Source organism: Drosophila santomea, chromosome 3L, assembly GCF_016746245.2.
Source record: "Drosophila santomea strain STO CAGO 1482 chromosome 3L, Prin_Dsan_1.1, whole genome shotgun sequence".
Classification (NCBI taxonomy): Eukaryota; Metazoa; Arthropoda; class Insecta; order Diptera; family Drosophilidae; genus Drosophila; species Drosophila santomea.
Genome location: NC_053018.2, coordinates 3,683,153 through 3,703,143, shown reverse-complemented (window position 1 = coordinate 3,703,143; position 19,991 = coordinate 3,683,153). Strand labels below are relative to the sequence as shown.

The 19,991-nt window shown below is 44.1% G+C and overlaps 1 protein-coding gene across 7 annotated transcripts in view; it reads left to right on the top strand.

Moving 5' to 3' along the window:
- Positions 1-19,991, top strand: part of LOC120448144 (Down syndrome cell adhesion molecule-like protein Dscam2) — a 43,463-nt gene that overhangs the window by 20,187 nt on the left and 3,285 nt on the right. For 6 of the 7 annotated variants that reach the window (XM_039629975.1, XM_039629973.1, XM_039629971.1 and 3 more), the window contains exons 8-26: positions 2,203-2,368; positions 5,111-5,201; positions 5,550-5,637; positions 5,764-5,912; positions 6,141-6,264; positions 8,315-8,442; positions 9,015-9,151; positions 9,827-9,969; positions 12,106-12,267; positions 12,934-13,078; positions 13,184-13,620; positions 13,850-14,003; positions 15,121-15,238; positions 16,112-16,274; positions 16,540-17,055; positions 17,407-17,553; positions 18,058-18,210; positions 18,507-18,601; positions 18,893-19,943. In XM_039629975.1, coding sequence (XP_039485909.1) covers positions 2,203-2,368; positions 5,111-5,201; positions 5,550-5,637; positions 5,764-5,912; positions 6,141-6,264; positions 8,315-8,442; positions 9,015-9,151; positions 9,827-9,969; positions 12,106-12,267; positions 12,934-13,078; positions 13,184-13,620; positions 13,850-14,003; positions 15,121-15,238; positions 16,112-16,274; positions 16,540-17,055; positions 17,407-17,553; positions 18,058-18,210; positions 18,507-18,601; positions 18,893-19,943 — 4,167 coding nt within the window. The remainder of the gene's footprint in view (positions 1-2,202; positions 2,369-5,110; positions 5,202-5,549; positions 5,638-5,763; positions 5,913-6,140; positions 6,265-8,314; positions 8,443-9,014; positions 9,152-9,826; positions 9,970-12,105; positions 12,268-12,933; positions 13,079-13,183; positions 13,621-13,849; positions 14,004-15,120; positions 15,239-16,111; positions 16,275-16,539; positions 17,056-17,406; positions 17,554-18,057; positions 18,211-18,506; positions 18,602-18,892; positions 19,944-19,991) is intronic. The other variant, XM_039629972.1, reaches the window with a different exon arrangement.

The window sequence follows — 19,991 nt, the reverse complement described above, 5'->3', positions numbered from 1 at the left end:
GTACGTGATAATCGCATTTCCAGCTTAATCGTCCATCTGGGCAATGCATGAGTTGCTCCCGAGTCCGGCACTTTGGACACTGCGACTCCGGATCCGTACGAATCCGTACGGATTGTTGGCTCAGCTGGCGGGGGGCAGCTATAATTAAGTTGTATAAATAACCAATGAAGGGCATTTTGAAGGGCGATGCGTGTGTGTGTGTGTGTGTGTGCTACACGACAATTAAGCAGCTTTTTTCTTGGGCGAAACTTTCGGTAAATTCCGCATATTTCACTCTTGAAACCAAAGCCTCTTATGGTCGTGGATTGTTTAAACTGGCCGAGCTTACTGACCAACATAAACATGCCATTTTTTATTTTGTTGGTGAATTTTCGAGCACCTTATGATGAGTTCTCTCATTTTTAATGGAGCGTATTGCTCAAGTTAAATTGAAAATATCTAAGGAAAGCGAAAGGGAAAGATTGCGATTGCATTGGCAAGAAAGAGTAGTTTTGAATTCAATCAAAGGTATAAATTGTTAGCAAAACTTTTAAAAAGGAATGACTTAACCCACTTTACCTTGGGCTGCTGTAGAAGAAAACCTCTTTATTGTTGGAAAAATATGCTTACAAAATGTAATTCAGAACATAAATACGGGTCCGTTCCTTTTTCTGTCCTTTATGTCTTTTCAGCTTAAGTCCCGAGCAAACAAGGAGTAGTTTGTCCTCTTTGGCCAAAGTCAATTTGTCGTTTTGTGCATAATTTATGATGCGTGACATTCAATCGCCAGGCAAAGGGCATTGAGCTCCTGGGAGTTCTGCTCCGAAATGGAATCTCCATCATGTGTACATATCCACACACAAATACATATAGTACTATACATACATATGTGGGGTACATCTGATTCTGGTTGTGTGTCGACAGTCCGACAGTGAATACGTGAGATCCTAGCGAGATAAATTCTCTCCCTTATTTGAAGTTTATTGTGTGTGAAAATGCGCTTAAGCTGAATTTCTATTAGCCTTTGTGCGCATATTTCACATCATCAATCAATACGATAAAAGTTCACTCCTTTCAGCCGGTTTTCCCTTACGATTTCAAATCCTTACGATTGAAAATCCTTTTCCTTTTATGAGTGAGCGTGTGTGAGTGATTGTACGAATGTGTGTTTTGTTTGCCAGGTTTATTTACAGTTCACTCCGGTGTTTGCATCTTGAAAACTGAATTTATATGCTATATTACTGTTAGATTTTATGGCATTTTCTAAACCCAACGCCATTTGTGGTTACCGGTATGCCAGGCCGTATGCTTAATTAATCAAATTGAATCGGGCCGCAAGAACCGCAAGTTGCGCTCGAGTTTTGGCCAATAGCGAAAATTATGAGCTGCATATTAGTTGGCTCCTAGTATGCGTAAGTGTGTGTGTGTCTGTGTGTATTTGCAACAACGCCAATTTGGGGGATTCCCTCACACTCGGTTGGGGCAACCACTGAAATCCGCCCGAGTGGCACTCATTAAAAGTGTAACACGATGATGGAGGTTGTGTAGCGGTCATGAGTAATTCATTTATCAAGCGCACGCCACACACGCTGCATTAGATCCTTGCACCTGGCTGGCCCACAAAAGTAGGCAATGGGTTTCGGGACCGACTCACGTAATTACAATTTAAGCCAAAAATCCATTTATTTAGCACAATAACGGGCTACGGACGAACAATGGCGCTGAAGCCAAACAATGGCCACCATAATGAAGATGCAGAATTGAGTTAGGCCAGGCTGCATAATACACAGGCGCACAGCAGACCGATATCTCTAAAGTTCGTTATAGATTCCCATGGTTTTGCCCTGATTTGAGGACCCACTGGAGCTGCAGCCTTGATTTAGGACCTGTGCGTGTCCTGTAACAAAGGGTCTTTACAGCGATTAAAAAAGCAGAACAGAAATAACATAAAAAAGAGAAGGAAATGAGTGGAAAAGGGCAGCCAGGTGGCTGCCCAGCAATCAAGTTGATTGCTTTCATTTACTTTCAATTAATTAAAATATATGTATATCTTTATACATATGTATGTGCAGTAGAATAGGAACCGCAGGACATGCCATAAATTTGGGGCGCTTTAAATCTAAGTAAATGCCATGGGGGTCACTGTCAGCTGCCATCACTTGAACAATTTTTTTCGCATATATTTCAGCATTTTTCACCCATATTTTTTGCGCTCGCCCCCAGGTGAAGTACAAATTTCCACATATCCCGGCCGCATTATTGTAACGGAGCCCAAGGGCATGGTACAGCCGCGCATCAACGTGGAGAAGCATTCGATGCGGCATGTTGTCCTTAATGGCCAAACAACGTTGCCGTGCATAGCTCAAGGACATCCGGTGCCAACATATCGGTGAGTAAAACACACAACAACCACATTGCAAAAAAACGCGCGCAAAAAATCAACAAGAGCGGCAGGAGCTCTTCGAACACGTGGCCGTGTCACAGGACATCAGGACATTGGGACACGAGGACATTTCAGGACACCAGGACATCGCGACAAACGGTACATTGGGACATGGGACACACAGCTGCGACTCTCAGTGGTTTTCAGCGGTTACCAAAACCGCTGCCGCAGTTGGCGCGCACTTTATAGCAATGTGAAATATTTAACGCTCTTGGCAAATACAAAACAAAAAATGCGGCGAAACGAACCGAGAAGCGAAAAAACTGCGGGGCCCACGATGTCAGAAAAAATCATAATAAAAATGTCAGCCAAATTGTCAAAATGTGGAACGCACGGCGGCTGGGGAGGAGCGGCTGCCCTCAGGGACGCCCTCTGTGGGCGGAATTCGGTGTTAGCCGAGCCTCTCTATGCGATTCTCATGGAAACGAGGGAGGCCATCGCTCGTATTGGCGGATAATAGGGGATAAGCCTATGATCAAGGTTATTAGAAGTTAATCAGTGGGTTTTAATGGCACTTACCATGAAAGTATTAATAGAAAGCTTTATTTCAGAAGTCCAAGGACCTTTAAGTCTTGTCCAACTTTATCGCATGCTGTCAGCTTCCTTGGCAATTTTTTTTGTTGGTTGTCCGGGAATTTATGCTTACGGCCGTTTTGGAGTACGGTTAACAGCTGCCAGCTTTCGAGCGCGCCTACGTACATCAAAATTGTTTATTGTCCCACTAGCGGTGGCGTTTGTCTTGACAAGAGCCGGGAGATTGCCTGTTCAGAGGACACAAATCAATCAAAAGTCGAGCGGCGTTTATGGCCGAAAATGGCAAATTGCTTTCTGAAATGTCGTTCAAGTTTTTAGCACTTTCAAGCTACGGATGAGGATGAGAATACGGATGGTGTATCTGCCATCGATCCGCATACAGACCGGCCACTTTGGCACTTGGCTCATCATGGCGATTTTCGGCCACTAAAACATGCATGGCGTGAGCTGAGTTCCAGAAGCGAGTATCCTTGTCCGAGCAGGATGCCATGTAATATGCCATTGTAGCTGGCAGCAGCGCTCGGTTCATGGCTCTGCCCCGCTTATGTCCTCCTTCGTCCTTCGAGCTGCATGCATAAAAAATGCGCCCCGGATGTGGCACATCGCGAGTGCCTCCTTTCATTTGATGTCTCCCGCCGTGCCGAAAGCGGAAAAATCCAAGATCTGCGCAAGAATCGCGGGTGGGTGGAACGGATGAGTTTTGTTTGCCGTCGCTGCATTGTTTTGCCGAGGCGACCTGGAGGTCCTGGCTCATAAATGTGAAAATAGTTGGCCATGTTGCTGCTCAGTGCCTGGGAGTACTGTGTATTTTTCGCTGTTGTTTTTGTCTCGCTGCTGTGGCTCCTATTTGAAAAATCCTTTTTCATTGCATAGTTTCGGGCGAGTGACGCTTTTGTTTCGCTGGCTTGAATCCTTTGTGCAGCTGTGTACACACCTACACACACAGACACACGATACTCCTGCTGCTTTCGATGGCATTCAGCTCCCGGTGCCATATTCCGTATTGATGCAGTTGTTGATAATCACTGACCATATTTCCAATTTGACAGCATTTCATATGGAAATAGCTCAGAGTGAAAATCGTTCGCATTGCATGCTCGGCATTTTCCATGATTTTAATTAAGGAATGCCAGGCCATGGGGCAAATGTGAAAATGGGCATGCCTTTGCCAAATGCTCGTCGCAAGACGAGAAATGCACTCAAGTGCAATTAAAACCAAATTAAAATCAATAACTTTTATGGGGAAAAATCCAATTGCATACATACATATGTATGTGTCTGCGTGCACCTTGGAAAACTCGCTTGAGGATGCGAGGGTGGGGCAGCCATCAAACAGATTATGACACGCGCACCAGATAAATGTGAAAAAAATCTGTTGATTTACGCAATTCAGATATTTTCAACCTTCAACTACCGCCAGCATTCGATCTCGTGCATCTGGTTGAAAATTCAAGCAAATAGAGTTCACAGATACTGAAAGTACTCTTTATGAAATTGATGCCAAAGCAACTGAAATAAAAGATGATAAAGTAGCACGGACTCACATTTGATTTATTGTGATAAGAAACGAGATATATTAGGCAATTCAAAACACAAATTATAAATACTAAATAATAACTGCCATAATAATAAGCATAATTACTGATATTTGTGGCACAGCACATAACGCAGTCGATATGCCCGACTCATATGTCATTCGAAAACAAATACCCGTTAAATAAGGCAATGCATATTCATATGTATGAATAAAACCCACACCATCCACTTCCTCTCGATATGCCCACTTAAGTGCAATCATTTTTACGAACTATTGAAATACATTTCATCTGGCATGTGGACCTCGACCTGCACAACAAGCCAACAATCAAAGGCTACGTGCAACGCAACACAAAGAAAAAAAAAACAAAAAAAGGAAAAATTGTAAAACGTGGGCGCAGCGAAATTATTGATAATTCAATCGTCATTTCGATTTGTTTAAAGCCCGCGAATGCGTCCGCGCCACTCGCATTCAACTGTCAAAATCTTGGGCAAATAAAGCGGAAATGAATTTCCCGATTCCCCGATTTCCGCCATGTTTGCCTTTGTTCTTGGTCCTTTGTTTGGTCGGCATTTCATCTCCATGTCATCCACTTTTTTTCTCCGTTCTTTTTCCAGGTGGTTCAAGGAGGAAAACGAGCAACTGCTGCCGCTGCAACTCAGCGAACGCATCACCATCGTATCCGCGGGGCTCCTCAAAATCACCAAGGTGCGTAGGTTTCACTGGGAGAAATTACAGCTGAATTAACAAGACAATTTGACTTCATTTGTAAGAGTTAATTTCATTTTATGATGTAGTTTTGAGTTATAGCCCCAAAATATGCTGTATAATCTTGATAGAGAATCGATTGTTATTTAGTCTATGACTTGTAAAAATATACCTTTTTTTTATTTTTGAGCAAACCAAATCCTACACTCATCTTCAAACACAAATTACATTCAGTTAGAGGCCTGGAACTTTTTCTTTATACCCATTATGGTAAAGACGTGTTTGCAAGGGGGGGTGCAGAAGTGATGGAAAACCCTGCTGATTGCCAATTGATTTCGTCCATCGCAGGCACGTCTCGAGGATAGTGGAAAATATTTGTGCTGGGTGAACAATACGGCTGGCGAGGAGACCATCCAAGTGTCGCTAACGGTGACAGGTGAGTGCATCTGGTTCTGGTCTTCACTGTATGTGTGTCTGTCGTGATGGCAGCTAAAAAAAAAAGAAAAGCAAAAAAAAAAGTAGATGGGCACTCAAAACGCTGGCAATCCTTTCGCAAACACAGCTCCTTTGACGGCGCACCTGCAGCCACAGGTGCAGACGGTGGATGTCGATAAGGATGCGCAATTCCAATGCATTGTCTCTGGCCATCCGGTCCACGATGTCAACTGGCTGCACGACGGCAAGCCCATACTCAGGGACAATCGGGTTGAGGTGAGCAGACGCCCCCATATCATCCATAATTTAATCGGCTTTTAAAATCACCAATAGCGAGGTTGTGTGTTCCATTCGGTATGATTTTTACGACACTCTGTGGTTGAACATCTTGACTTTATTCCCATAATGCTGCCATTAAAATAAAATCATCTTTTTTATGATATTTATATACACCGTTTTTGCTTTAAACTTGCTTGATATATATGTGGTTTATCATTTAATTAGATCCTCACCGATCCACCGCGACTGATAATTAAAAAAGTGCAAAAGGAGGACCCGGGAATGTACCAGTGCTTCGTCTCCAACGAATGGGAGCAGATCCAATCCACCGCTGAGCTGCAGTTGGGTGGTGAGTTATGATATTGCCCGACCAATGGGGCTAATAAATTGGCCATCTATCGTTATGGCCATTAATAACCACTTATGGTCGCCCACGCACACACACAAGCACACACTTCACCACCGCCCCTAACATTCCATCTCAATCAAAAGTGTAATTTCCTTCTCCGAAGCCGGCGAATGATGACCGCAGACCACACAAATAATTGTTTGCCATAATTGCATTTCATTATTTTCTAATTTAGCAAATTGCTAACATTTTTCAACAACAACACGAACAAAGCAACAAACACTGGGACAAATCACAGTGAGGCAACAACAATGGGGAGCTGCCCATAAAACGCAGCGACGACGACTTAATTTTATTACCAGCACTAAAAATCTAGCCGCAGCCACTAAACGGAGGGTCATTGTTTTTGGGCGGGGCAGGATATTACACATGGACGGGGGAGCACATTGTACCGCTTCTTAGCTGCCTTGGGGCCTCATACACCCACACACACACCCACACACACTCAACGAAACAGGAGCATAATGAATCCGGCCGCTTTGAGGGGTTTATGCGTAGCTCCAATGGGATTAAAACTAATCTGGGATCATCAGCATTACGAGAGGGGGAAAACTATAAGCAGTAAAGTGGACTTAGGACATCAAGTATAATTTAAAAGGATTTAAAGTTCTAAAATACATATTTCAACTATTTCTACCTTAAACAAAAATGAATTAAAAGATATGATAATCTCCCATTTTGTCTTACTAATTATGCGATATTCTTTCTCAGTCAAGAAATTCACTAATTTTCTGGTTTCAGTTTCAAATAGAAACATGAACCAGTCAGCCACACAATAACCCAGATTTTCACTTCCTGTTAGCGAGATAATCTGCTTTATTGCCCTGCCATCTGTGTTATCTCGTTATCCGATGCCGCATAAACATCATCAAAGCAGACACATTCGCGCTTTGTCGCTTTGGCAACATTTTGTGATTTGCTTTTAGGCGCAAGCGGAAATTGATTTCGATATATTATTGGCATGCTTGGCACAATAGAGGAAAACGGGGGGAGGCAAAAAGCGGGCCAGGAAGTGGAATCCACACCGCCTTCTTTTTTCCTTTGGGGCGTGAAAATCCCCACAGTCCCCAAAACCACCCGCAACCATCGAGAAAAGCGCCATTAAGCGGCCGGATATGGCAGCAATTGTGTCAACGCTGCAATAGTATTCGTATGTCACTCTGCTTTGCAAGTGTGTGTGTGTGCATGTGTGCATGTGTGAGTGTGCGAGAGAGCAAACAAATATGGCAGCTTATAACTGGGAGGAATGCCAGAGCCAAAAAATGCTGCCACTGCGCCAGAGGAAATTGATACAATTTCCATCAGCTGGATAGCATTTGCTCGCTTGTCAAATGCATTTTCCGTTTGCCTTGGCTCAACATAAGCAATACGCAAGGAAGAGCAATGAAGGCTGAGCAAATGCTTCGCAAACGAAAAGTGCAAATCTGGCAATGCTTGCTGAAATCTATCGAAAAGGGACGTTGAAAGTCCTCTTCTCAAACGCAGTTTCAAAGCGCAGAAATGCACATGACATAATAACATATAAATTAAAATCATTTGATGTAGGCAAGCATATGGAAAAAAACAAGCAATCAGCTAACTAATACATTTTGTAAATTCTTGTCGCATTCCTATCGCATTTGATTATTTATTTTTTTGTTCGGAGTATAGGATTTCCTTTGAATGTCGTTTTAATGAAGATTTCCACACCCATTCGCACGTAACTCAGTCATGTGCATAATTAAGAAGCAAGCCATCAATGCAATCATCTTTCTGCAATCAAAAAAGTTGAAGAAGGAGAAAAGACACAAGCTCAAACAGTTAAACACACACACACACACATGTGCAGCAGAGACATTTCAACAGGCACTAATGAAAGTCTCACAGACAGGCACACATCCTTCCATCCTGCCATTCTGCCATCCTTGCCACAGAAACAGCCTCCTCATTTGAGCAAAGTTTTCAACTAACCCCCAACTCCGTCGCATTTTCCGTTTAATGTTCGTTTCAGATGCCTCGCCGGAACTGCTTTATTGGTTCTCGGAGCAAACGCTGCAGCCAGGACCCACGGTATCATTGAAGTGCGTAGCCACCGGAAATCCACTGCCTCAATTTACATGGTCTTTGGACGGATTTCCGGTGAGTGCAACCGCCAAACGGCCAAACGGGCAAACTCTGCTTGAGCTTAAGACGGAAATGCAGGCAGTACTTCCGTTTCCGCCAAGCAGTTGCCGATAGTTAAGTTGTCATTTGAAACTATTATTTCGCTGGGCATATTTGTCACTGTTTCTGTTATCACAGTTATATTTTGAGTATATGCATACTATCCTAAAACTCCCCTTTTCCTTTTGCTCAAAAAGCGCCTTAACGTAAAATAAACCAGCCAACTTCAACCCTTGTAAGCTAAGTGCCTATCTTTTGCTTTTCCTTTCTCGGCTCCACTTCAATTTTTTCGTTTCAAGAAACTCGGCTCTGTTGCCTTTTTTGCCCTGGCCATATTTTCAGGGATTTGTTTCGTTTATTTGCATAAATTTTCATTTTTCCTGCAGAGAGACTTTCCACTTTGCACGTCTTGTGCAATTTCAATCAATTCGATCAACATGCATTTTTTACTCCACCTCGACACTACGCTGATTTCCCCATTGAGACTCTCAAAAAGGGCCTGGGTAATTGGCCCACTCTGATAACGAACTTCCACTTACCCGCTTCAGATACCAGACAGCTCGCGCTTTTTAGTGGGTCAATATGTTACCATCCACGACGATGTCATCAGCCACGTGAATATATCAAATGTCAAGGAGGAGGACGGCGGGGAGTACACCTGCACTGCCCAGAATGCAATTGGCAAGTGAGTAGCCGCAGTTCCATAAATAAAAAACCATACAACAACTCGCCGAGCACTTTCCTATATGTTTCTGACTGGATCTGCGGAACGGAAGGGGAATGGGTTCGTTATGCTATGTATGTTGAATAGGCTCGATAGGGGCATAAAAAGCATTTCCATGCTAAATCATAAATTTAGCCGTAGCATAGAAAAAAGCATTCAAGGCTGGGGGGGAAAAAAGAAATCCGACACAATGGCCGAGCATTGTTTGCAGGCAGGGGAGCACAAGGGGCACAAAATCCAAACAATTTGCTGAGGCAGCCAAGGCAACTCCGCCCTAGAGATGGAAAAAGTGCCCAGAATCAGGCACGGAGTCATATGTACATAAATGTGTGGAATAGTAGTACATCCTTTTACATGTGTAATCAATTTAAAACCTAGTCTAAAATCAGAAGTAGTATAACTTGTATATTTTAAAAGAAGAACAGCTGCGTTAGTTTCATGATTTTATGGGGTAAATGAAAAGTAGAGAAAGCAGTTAAATCCAAATATAAGGCTTGCGTAAACTTAAGTTATAGAAATGTCTTTGCGAAGCGAGATATGCAATCCGAGACCCGAATAAATTATGGAAATCTTATTCCCCCTCACGACCCCATCTCGAGGAGCCAAACTAAAGGTCTGCCAATGTTTTATTTCCAGAGTCTCGCACAGCGCCAAAGTGAACATCTATGGATTGCCTTACATACGCGAAATGCCAAAAATAACAGGAATTTCTGGCTCTGATTTGATTGTTAAATGTCCCGTGGCTGGTTACCCCATCGATAAAATTCACTGGGAGCGAGGTGAGCCATATGTATATACAAAAATATATATAAATAATATGCATATATGTATGTCTTTGTACCCATACGGATATGCGATGTGGTGTGTGGCACATACGAGTATATTTGATATCTTTTTTGGTCATGATGTTTCGCTTTATGCTTATTTGCCTTTTGGCCAGTTGTTTGTTATTAAAAATGGTATGTTTGTTATTGCGCATATCAGTGAAAATTATTAAAACTGCAAAACAAACGTTATTCTTTCGGAATGCAGTTTCTTTCGCTCTCAAGCGAAATACATTTAAATTCGTATAACCGCGTTTTTTATTACGAGGGTCGTTTGATAAGTCCGTGACTTTTTGTATTTGCCGCGCACCTGCTCTAAATACAACACTGCTCCTGTCAGCAGTTATCGATTAACAGCTGACTGTAAAATTTTGAGAAAGCTGCGTTTTTTGGTTTGCGTTTTATAGGCATTGAAAGCAGACGATCTCGTGAATTTTAACGAAAATGGAAAAAAGTGAATTTCGTGTGCTAATTAAGCATTATTTTTTGCGTAAAAAATCCATCACCGAAACCAAGGAAAGACTTGATAAATATTATGGGGACTCTGCACCATCAATTTCAATGGCTAAGAAATGGTTTACTGAGTTCCGTTGTGGTCGTACCAGTACAAGTGATGCCGAACGTTCAGGTCGCCCAAAAGAGGTCGTCATGCCAGAAATCGTCGACAACATCCATGGAATGATATTGGATGATCGGAGAATGAAAGTGCGTGAGGTAGCTGAGGCTGTAGGCATCTCAACTGAACGGGTACATCACATTTTACATGAATATTTGGACATGAAAAAGCTTTCCGCGCGATGGGTGCCGCGATTGCTCACACACGACCATAAGCGCAACCGTGTGACCATTTCAAAGGAGTGTTTGGCGATGTTCAACCGCAATCCAAACGAATTTTTGCGCCGTTTCGTTACCGTAGACGAAACATGGATCCACCACACCACACCAGAGACCAAAGAACAATCAAGACAGTGGGTTTCTCCGGGTGAACGTGCACCAAAGAAGGCCAAGGTGGGTCTGTCGGCCAACAAGGTCATGGCCACAGTTTTTTGGGATGCACAAGGTATCATTCACATCGATTACCTTGAAAAGGGTAAAACGATCACCGGCGAATATTATTCAGAGCTTTTGGACAGATTCGATATTGATTTGAAGCAGAAACGACCGCATTTGGCGAAAAAAAAAGTGCTGTTCCATCAGGACAATGCACGGGTGCACACGTGTGTAGTCAGCATGGCAAAATTTCATAAATTGGGCTACGAACTGCTACCCCATCCAGCATATTCTCCAGATTTAGCCCCCTGTGACTATTTTTTGTTTCCAAACATGAAGAAATGGCTCGGCGGTAAGAGATTCGGGTCAAATGAAGAGGTCATCACAGAAACAAACGACTATTTTGAGGGCCTTGAGAAAACCTATTATTTGGAAGGAATAAAAAAATTGGAAAAACGCTGGACTAAATGTATAGAGCTAAAAGGAGATTATGTTGAGAAATAAAACGCTTCTTTGACGAAAAAAATATATTTTATTCAAAAAGTCACGGACTTATCAAACGACCCTCGTATTATTAATTATTATCTTTGCACGCTCGCATTCGAGTGCGTTAACATATATTCTTATTTATGGTGTATACATTACCAAAAAACGAGCAAAAGTCATCCGAAATGCTCTAGCGATTTGCAGTTTGAGGTGAATAAATATTGAAACACCAAGTGAATTAAATATAAAGTTTGCACTTCAAGGCTGTCAATGCATTTTCTTAGATGCGAAATTATTCAAAAATGTTAAAATACCTGCAGGTGTTTTACTTCAAAGCAGCTAGCATTCAGATAAACATTGATATATAACATTGAATCAATAAATCCGCTTTCATTGTGTTTATTTCTTGGGAGAGTTCTCCTTTTCTACTACTATTGCATGCAAATAAATAAGCTGTGCCAAAAAATAGAGACACCAAATGCTATATGGCCAGTCATAAATCGCATAACTTTGTTTTATGCGAGCAGCCAAATTAATTGCCAACCTCTTTCCGCTTTCTCCCATTTCTCACGCTTTTTTCCTGCTTCCAAATGGTAAAAAAAAATAATATAAAAGATGGCCAAACGCTGCCCATAAATCGCAGGCAGCGTGCCTACAACAATGGCACCTTAATTATCGAGCAACTGCAGCGCCTCGAGGATGCGGGCACCTACACGTGCATGGCCCAGAACAAACAGAAGCAAACATCCCGCCGGAACGTGGAGATCCAAGTGCTGGGTAAGTTCCTCTTTTTCGATATTTAAAATTTCGAAAGCTGAAACTGGAGATGCAGTGGGAGTGGAAGTTGGAGGCTGGAAAATGGCGCTGCAGCTGCTACAATGAAACTATTCCAATTAGAGTGGCGAGCGAAACTATGCAGCCGCAACAGCAACAGCAACTATTTTCCCAGTTAATGCACATGCAGGCTGTGAGTGGATAGTGGGTGGTTTGTGGGTGGTTTTGGGTGGTTTGCGGGTGGCTACTGGGTGGTTAGCTGAGGGATGGCTGTGGGCTGCTAGTAGACCCACAATGGAGTCATTGACTTTTGTGTTCTGTCTGCGGCAACTCCGGCTCGTCATCCGACTCCTACTCCTGCTGCTGCCTTACTCTTTATAATAATTCACTCCGGCAGCTGTTGCCAAGCCGCAGTTGCATTGATGCGAGTGCCACGCCCACAATTGCCACCAGCACCAGCAAAACGCCCCCCCGTATTGCCACCACCAAAAACATCCTTGATTATCGGGCTCACTGGGTTTTGTGTGTGCTCAAGTTTTTGTGCCAACTGCCATGGCAATTGTTAGTCGATTTTCGCGACACTAACCGTTTTAGAGCCCCTCCAACGAAAACGGTTTTTTGGTTTACGACTGTTGTTTCATGTTTTATGGCTTCCTTCCGATGGTGCAGTGCCGCCGAAAATTATGCCCATCCAGGCCATGACGAACATGCTCCGCGAGGGAATGCGCGCCGCCATTTCCTGCCAGATCCTCGAGGGCGACCTGCCCGTCAGTTTTCGATGGGAGCGCAACGGAAAGCCACTAATCGGAACTGGGTGAGTTCTGGAATTGGTTAGATTTACTTTTTAAAATATTTAGGAAACTATTTTAAAGAATAACCCGATCTAACTGATCCACAAATACTTTCTTTCCTACGACAGCAATGAGGTTTTCCGCCGCCTGGATGAGTATTCGGCAAGTTTGGTCATCGAGCACATATCCTCTGACCATTCCGGAAACTACACCTGCATCGCGAGCAATGTGGCGGGTACGGAAAGGTTCACCGTTCCCCTGACCGTGAATGTGCCGCCCAAGTGGATCCTGGAGCCAAAGGATTCGAGTGCCCAGGCGGGCGCCGATGTCCTACTTCACTGTCAATCCTCAGGCTACCCCACACCGACAATCACCTGGAAGAAGGCAATTGGACCAACGCCAGGGGAGTACAAGGACTTCCTATACGAGCCCACAGTGCAGCTGTTTCCCAACGGAACCATTTTCTTCAAGAAGATCAGCAAGGAGTCGCAAGGACACTTCCTGTGCGAGGCCAAAAACAACATTGGTTCCGGTGTGAGCAAGGTCATCTTCCTCAAAGTGAATGGTGAGTGCATTCGTGAGTAGTTGTATGATAAGTTTAAGGAATTGCTAACAAGCCTTTGCAGCTTGCAATCTTAACCTAATTTAGTATTATTTATAGCCTCATTTCTTATTTAGCCTTATAGAAATCCTATTAGATAATATTAAAGTTCTGCACTTGCTTAAAATGGGTTTAAGTTCAGACTGCAAGTTGGGTGTGTAACTTATTTAATGCCACGCCCTGTTTCTTGCAGTGCCCGCCCACTTTCAGACAAAGACGAAGCAGATTTCGGTGGCCAAAGGAAAGCAGGTCCATGTGCAGTGCAACGTGCAGGGCGACAATCCCATCGACTTTAAATGGAAAATCCAGGCAACGCAACAGTATCTCGACGAGTCTCTGGATTCCCGGTAAGAGTGAATCCAATCCCAATCGTGCCCACTTTTAGGGATTTTCCCATTCCTAAGTGTCTGCGTGTCTGGCGAAATCAATTCCAAGTCGATTGCAAACAACAAATTGCTTTTAATTAAAGGAGTTCTGTTGGGGGCTTCGATTTCGTTTCGAGATCTGGTGTTCTGAAGCTGGGCAGGGATACCAACAACGATACCAGCACTTGGCCAAGACCTAACTCAATTTTCACCAGGCAATGAGTTTTCAGTCCTTCTGTGTCTGCCTCATATTTTCGCAATGAGAATTCTCATATGCCAGACTCTAATCAAGGGCTTTCAATTCCCCTTCGTATTTGCTAAACACTTTGAAAAATGACTACTCGATTTTGAAAGCATTTTCCTCAAGTAAAAAGATCTTAACCAACTTTTGCCAATTATGAGCACCAAATTAAAAATACAGAAATAGGTCAGAGGCTTAGAGCACTTTTCTTAGAATCTAATCCAAGTCCCGAGTTGATAACTATTTTTTCCAAGTATCCTCGCTCGAAGAACTCGTCACATAGAAAACTTGTGCCTGCATTTGCCATTTAGAAATGCCATTTCCATGGCCTTATAGCTGGAGATTCAGTTCCATTTTAGTGCCCACTTGTATCCTTGTGTATTTGTGTATCGTAAGTGTTTTAATGTATATGTATTTCCGGCTTTCTCTTTTCTTCCGGCCCACACCACACACACACATACACTGCCACCTGCCTTTGGCTTTGCAAACAACTGAATATGCACATGCGTTTTATTTATTTATGCCATTTGCACACGCACACGAATGCCACGTGTGTGCCGTGCGCATGTGTGCGTGCATGTGCGTATCTGTGTGTGCATTTCGGACTCGTACGTCTTCGTCTTTGTCAACAAAACTACAACTGGCACACCAACAACGTGGAAAACATTGTTATAAATTTGCATTGCATCGCTCACGTTGCGCAAACACGTATCCACATCCACGTATCCGTATCTGCATCTGCATCTGTGTATCTGCAACTGCATCTGTATCTGTATCTGCACCTGGCGTGCATCTGTATTTGTTTCTCTTGAATGCATTTACTTGCATATAAATCACACGACACACACACACATATAGCTACACAATAAGAGATCAAGTGCTCGACGACGGCATGGTCTCCGAATTGGGCATTTCGCACACATATCGCCAGGATACGGGCATTTATATCTGTCAGGCGAGCAATGCATTCGGACAGGTAAGTTGCAAGGCTGACACTTTTGTGTGGCACACGACACCGAGCCCCTGATATTATTATGTATCGAGTTGACTTAAATCAAACTGTCGGTGGACTAATGGAATTGGGCCGAGCTCTAGTTCACTTCGATCGCTGTATGCAACGTTGTATAGCTCTGTGAGAGCGATAAATCACTGGGAAGTGCACAGAAAAATACGTTTCAAATGTGTCTAAATGCTCTAAATATATCCAAAGAACTCAATGGACCAAGCCATCAATATCACAGAAATTGCTACAATTTATATCGCAAATTTATACGAGTATTAGACTCATTTAATTTGATACGAATTGTAAGTGAGGGATTTTAATGTAAAGCCAATTTCTAACATTTGGCTATTTAATTTTAAAATCATATATTAAATATTTGACAAGATTTTCTTCGTTGTAAGCTATCAAATAACAATTTACGTCCGTTTGCTTTTACAAAGAGTAAACTTGCAAATGAAAATACTTAAGCTAAATGTTTGCGGTGTACAAAATCTACAAGTTTGGCTGCCAGTTTGCAGCACGCACAACTCACACACTGTCAAAAAAGTTTTGCCCCAGCCTTGTCTGTCTGCAAGTTGGCCCAGAGACCCCCTTTCCCCCTATCACAACTGGTGCTGTTAACCTTAATTTATGGCAATTTGAATGAGACTCGAACCGAACAGCAGCTGCAACTGGCTGCCTGTCATGACTTCCACTGGGCGCAAATGAACTCTTAATGCGGCAACTCGGCCCAAGTCCATACCCATTATCATACCATCATCATCAGCATCATCACCATCATCATCGTCGTCAACCGAATAGCTACGCGGAATTAATACAAGCCCATTCGATTTTCCATTTCGGCAGGACGAGATGTCAATCCAGCTCATCGTGCAGGAAGTGCCCGAGCAGCCGAAGAATCTCCGCATCAACTCGCAGCAGTCGCGCAGCCTGCAGCTCACCTGGAGCCAGCCCTTTGCCGGAAACAGTCCCATCGAGGAGTACCACATCTACTACAAGCAGATATCAGGTAGGAAAAAGAAAATTCAATCTGTAAACATATATCAAAAAAGCCATATGAATATAACGTATCCGCCTAGTAATTAACAGCGAAAAATATTGCGTATACGCCCAGTTGAACGGATTCATAAATGAAACATTTTATAAAAAACAACATTTAAAAGAATAATAGCATTTTATGAATAAAATATATTGATGAAGAATTAAATATTTTTTTTTGATAATTAACATTATTTTCTGCCCACATGTGACTATTAAAATACACAAATAATTAGACTTCTTCTCGCCCTCAGACATTTGGCAGAATGCGGAGCACCTCACCATTGCCGGAGCCCAGACGGTGATCAACATCCAGCAGCTGCGACCGGCGAAGGCCTATCACATCCGCATGTCGGCGGAGAACAAGCTGGGTGCCTCCGAGTTCTCGGAGGTGGTGCAGGTGACCACGCTGGAGGAGGTGCCCTCGGGTCCACCACTGGCCGTGCGTGCTGAGCCCAAGAGTTCCACCGAGATCTTCGTGACGTGGGATGCTCCGGAGCGGGATCACTGGAACGGCATACTGCTCGGCTACTACGTGGGCTACCAGATGTCGCTGACGCCCGAGGACAAGGAGGTTAATCCCACGCAGGGATTCAGCTTTAAGACCGTCGAGGTGCGCTCCCATTTCGGTGGTGAGACGGTGCTGGCCAATCTCAACAAGTTCACCCAGTACCATGTGATTGTGCAGGCCTACACGAGCCAGGGCAGCGGACCACCGAGCAAGGAGATTGCCGTGCAAACAATGGAGGACGGTGAGTGTGGAAGGTGGGATGGGGCAGTGGGACTTGGGGCTGGGCTTGGGTTGGGCTGACATTGATTGCTTTTGTTAATTGGCCGTGCACGAATTTTGACCTGCAGCCGGCTGGGATCCCCGTAGTCAGACTGCGAGAGGAAGTCGGGGTATGCACTCCGAAAAATCAAGACAAAATCAAAACTCTTTAGTTTCCATGGAAATTAAAGCAATATTAAAGCTCTTAAAAATTCAAATCATAAACAAACACATTGGGTTGTAGTTTACAAATGTAAGAATCTATATTACACATACACAAATATTTTTCTAGTGTAAGAAAATCGTTTAACAAACCGGCTTCCCTCTTCTGCAGTCCCCTCATCGCCGCCGGAATCGCCGCAGTGCGATGTACTGGGCTCCACATCGATCTATATCACCTGGTCACCGCCGGACATCGATGGCCAAAATGGAAAAATCAAGGGCTACAAAGTGTTTTACATATCGGTGGACGAGCTGTACGGTAAGTCTGCCCCGAAATTTCACCAGTTAAGGTACTATCCCTTTTTCCATTCTGGCACAGTTTGATTCCATATTTCATCAAGGAGAAAAATTTATCGTTAAAATGATTAAATCAGTCTGCGTTTTAAATGTAAAAAGAAGCTAAAATATTTGTATATTTTTGGCTTACAAAAATATGTTTATTATGCTGAGCTTCGTTGTTTGCTTACAATTATGTATAATTCGGAATTTCATTGCGATTTAACTGCATTTACGCCACAGCAGCGATGGTCAATTACCACGCTGGAATGTGACCAGAATGCTGTCGACCAAAACGACCGCCTCTTGGCCAACTTATTTTTGAAATTTATGGCACTCGGCAATTAATTAGCCCACTTCATGGTCCTCATATTTCCAATCAGTGCTAATTGTTCTCGTCTCTCCTTCTCTCGTCCGCCTGCTGCTGCTGCTGCTGTTTCTATGGTTCTTTGGCTCCTGGTGCACTGCCTCGGATACACGTGCTCAGAAACCGATCCGGAGGTTGTCAAGTCAACAAATCAATACGTCACCATCGAGAATCTGCGCAAATACACCAACTACACGGTCTGGGTTTTGGCTTACACCAAAGTAGGCGATGGCATGAAAACCAAACCGTTTTATTGCCGCACCCACGAGGATGGTAAGTGGCATTCGGTTCAATGAACGCAAACGAGGTGCGGCACACCCCCAACCCCATCCAGCCATCCAGCCATCCAGCCATCGTACCCATCGCGCCATCCTGCCCTGCCCTGCCCTGCTCCACCCATCCCCCAAATCCTCGCCAGCCACCTCGATTCGTTGTCGTTGCCGCGCCGGCAATTTCCATGCAACACCATGCACACTACCATCTGCTGACATATACATTTATTTATATACCATATCTATGTACATACGTTCATTTATTTGTGCAATCGCAATCGCAATCGTGGAATGCAGTGCCCTCCGCTCCGCAGGCCATCAAGGCGATACCCGCGTCGAGCTCAAAAATCATAATATCCTGGCTGCCGCCCGACCTGCCCAATGGTGACATTGTGAGTATATTTTTGTAAAACCCTAGGGGACGTTATCATTGGACTAGTCAGGGAAGTCTAGTCAAGGTCAGCCCGTTTAAGGATCAAAAGAAATATTTATCAAAATAATATTTTATATATTGAAAGAGAGTTTAGTTTAAGTATTAATTTCTGACTAATTATTTTACTATCTAAGAAACTAATGTTGGGTCTAAGTCAGAATCCTCTGAAACTGCTTGGCACTTCTACATTTTCATTAAGTTAATCCTCAATAGCTTACAATTATTATTATGCGACCCCGTTTTCTTCCAGACGGGCTACACCTTCTACATGTCCATGCTGGAGGGCGGACGCGAGGAGGGCACCCACAAGCGCCTCCTAGGTCCCTTCGTGGAGATGCACGAGACGGTGCGCACCCAGGAGTCGGCCACGTACCAGTTCTGGCTGACTGCCTCCACCAAGATGGGCGAGGGCGAGAAGACGCAGGTGGTCACTGTGCCGCCCAACAACAAGGTGCCCGCACGCATTGTGTCCTTTAGCCAGCGGATAGTCACGCCCTGGAAGGAGCATCTGGAGCTGCCGTGCCGGAAGGTGGGAGCCCCTGCACCGGTAACCATTTGGCGGCAGGATGGTCACAATATGGAGACGAGTGCCCGCAAGACGATAGCCAAGAATGGCACCCTTTACATGAAGGAGTGCCAGGCGAGTGATGCGGGTAACTACACGTGCAGTGTGGAGAACACCTGGGGCAAGGACGAGATCGTGTACAACATTGTGGTGAAGGTGCCACCAGAGGCGCCCAATCTCACGGTGATAAATGCCTACACGGACAGTCTGCTCCTGGAATGGATGGACAATAGTCACGGTGGTAGTCCCATTCTGGGTTACGTCATCAATTACAAGCGCGACAACGGCGATTGGGAGGAGCTGCAGGTGGACTCGAAGACCACGTCGCACCTGCTGACCAACCTGTGGTGCGGCACTCGCTACCAGTTGTACATAACCGCTTACAATAAGATTGGAACGGGCTTGCCCTGCGACATAGTCAACTCCTATACGAAGGGTAATCCGCCAGTGCAACCGAAGCACTCCCAGATGATCACCAATAACTCAACGAGCGTCACCTGCTGGCTGGACTCCTGGGGAGATGGCGGCTGTGGCATCCTGTACTTCATGATCGAGTCGCGGGTTTATGGCCGATCCTCGTGGGCGGTGGTGTCCAATCACATTCCGCCGACGGAAAGGATATACACGGTCAGCGATTTGGTACCCGGCACAAAGTACCAACTGAAAGTCACGGCCCACAATAATGCAGGCTCCACCACTGCCATCTACAACTTTACCACACTGTCCACACAAGGAGGTAGGCTCTCTAATACAATCTCATCTTAAGTAAGGCAATTTATAAGGG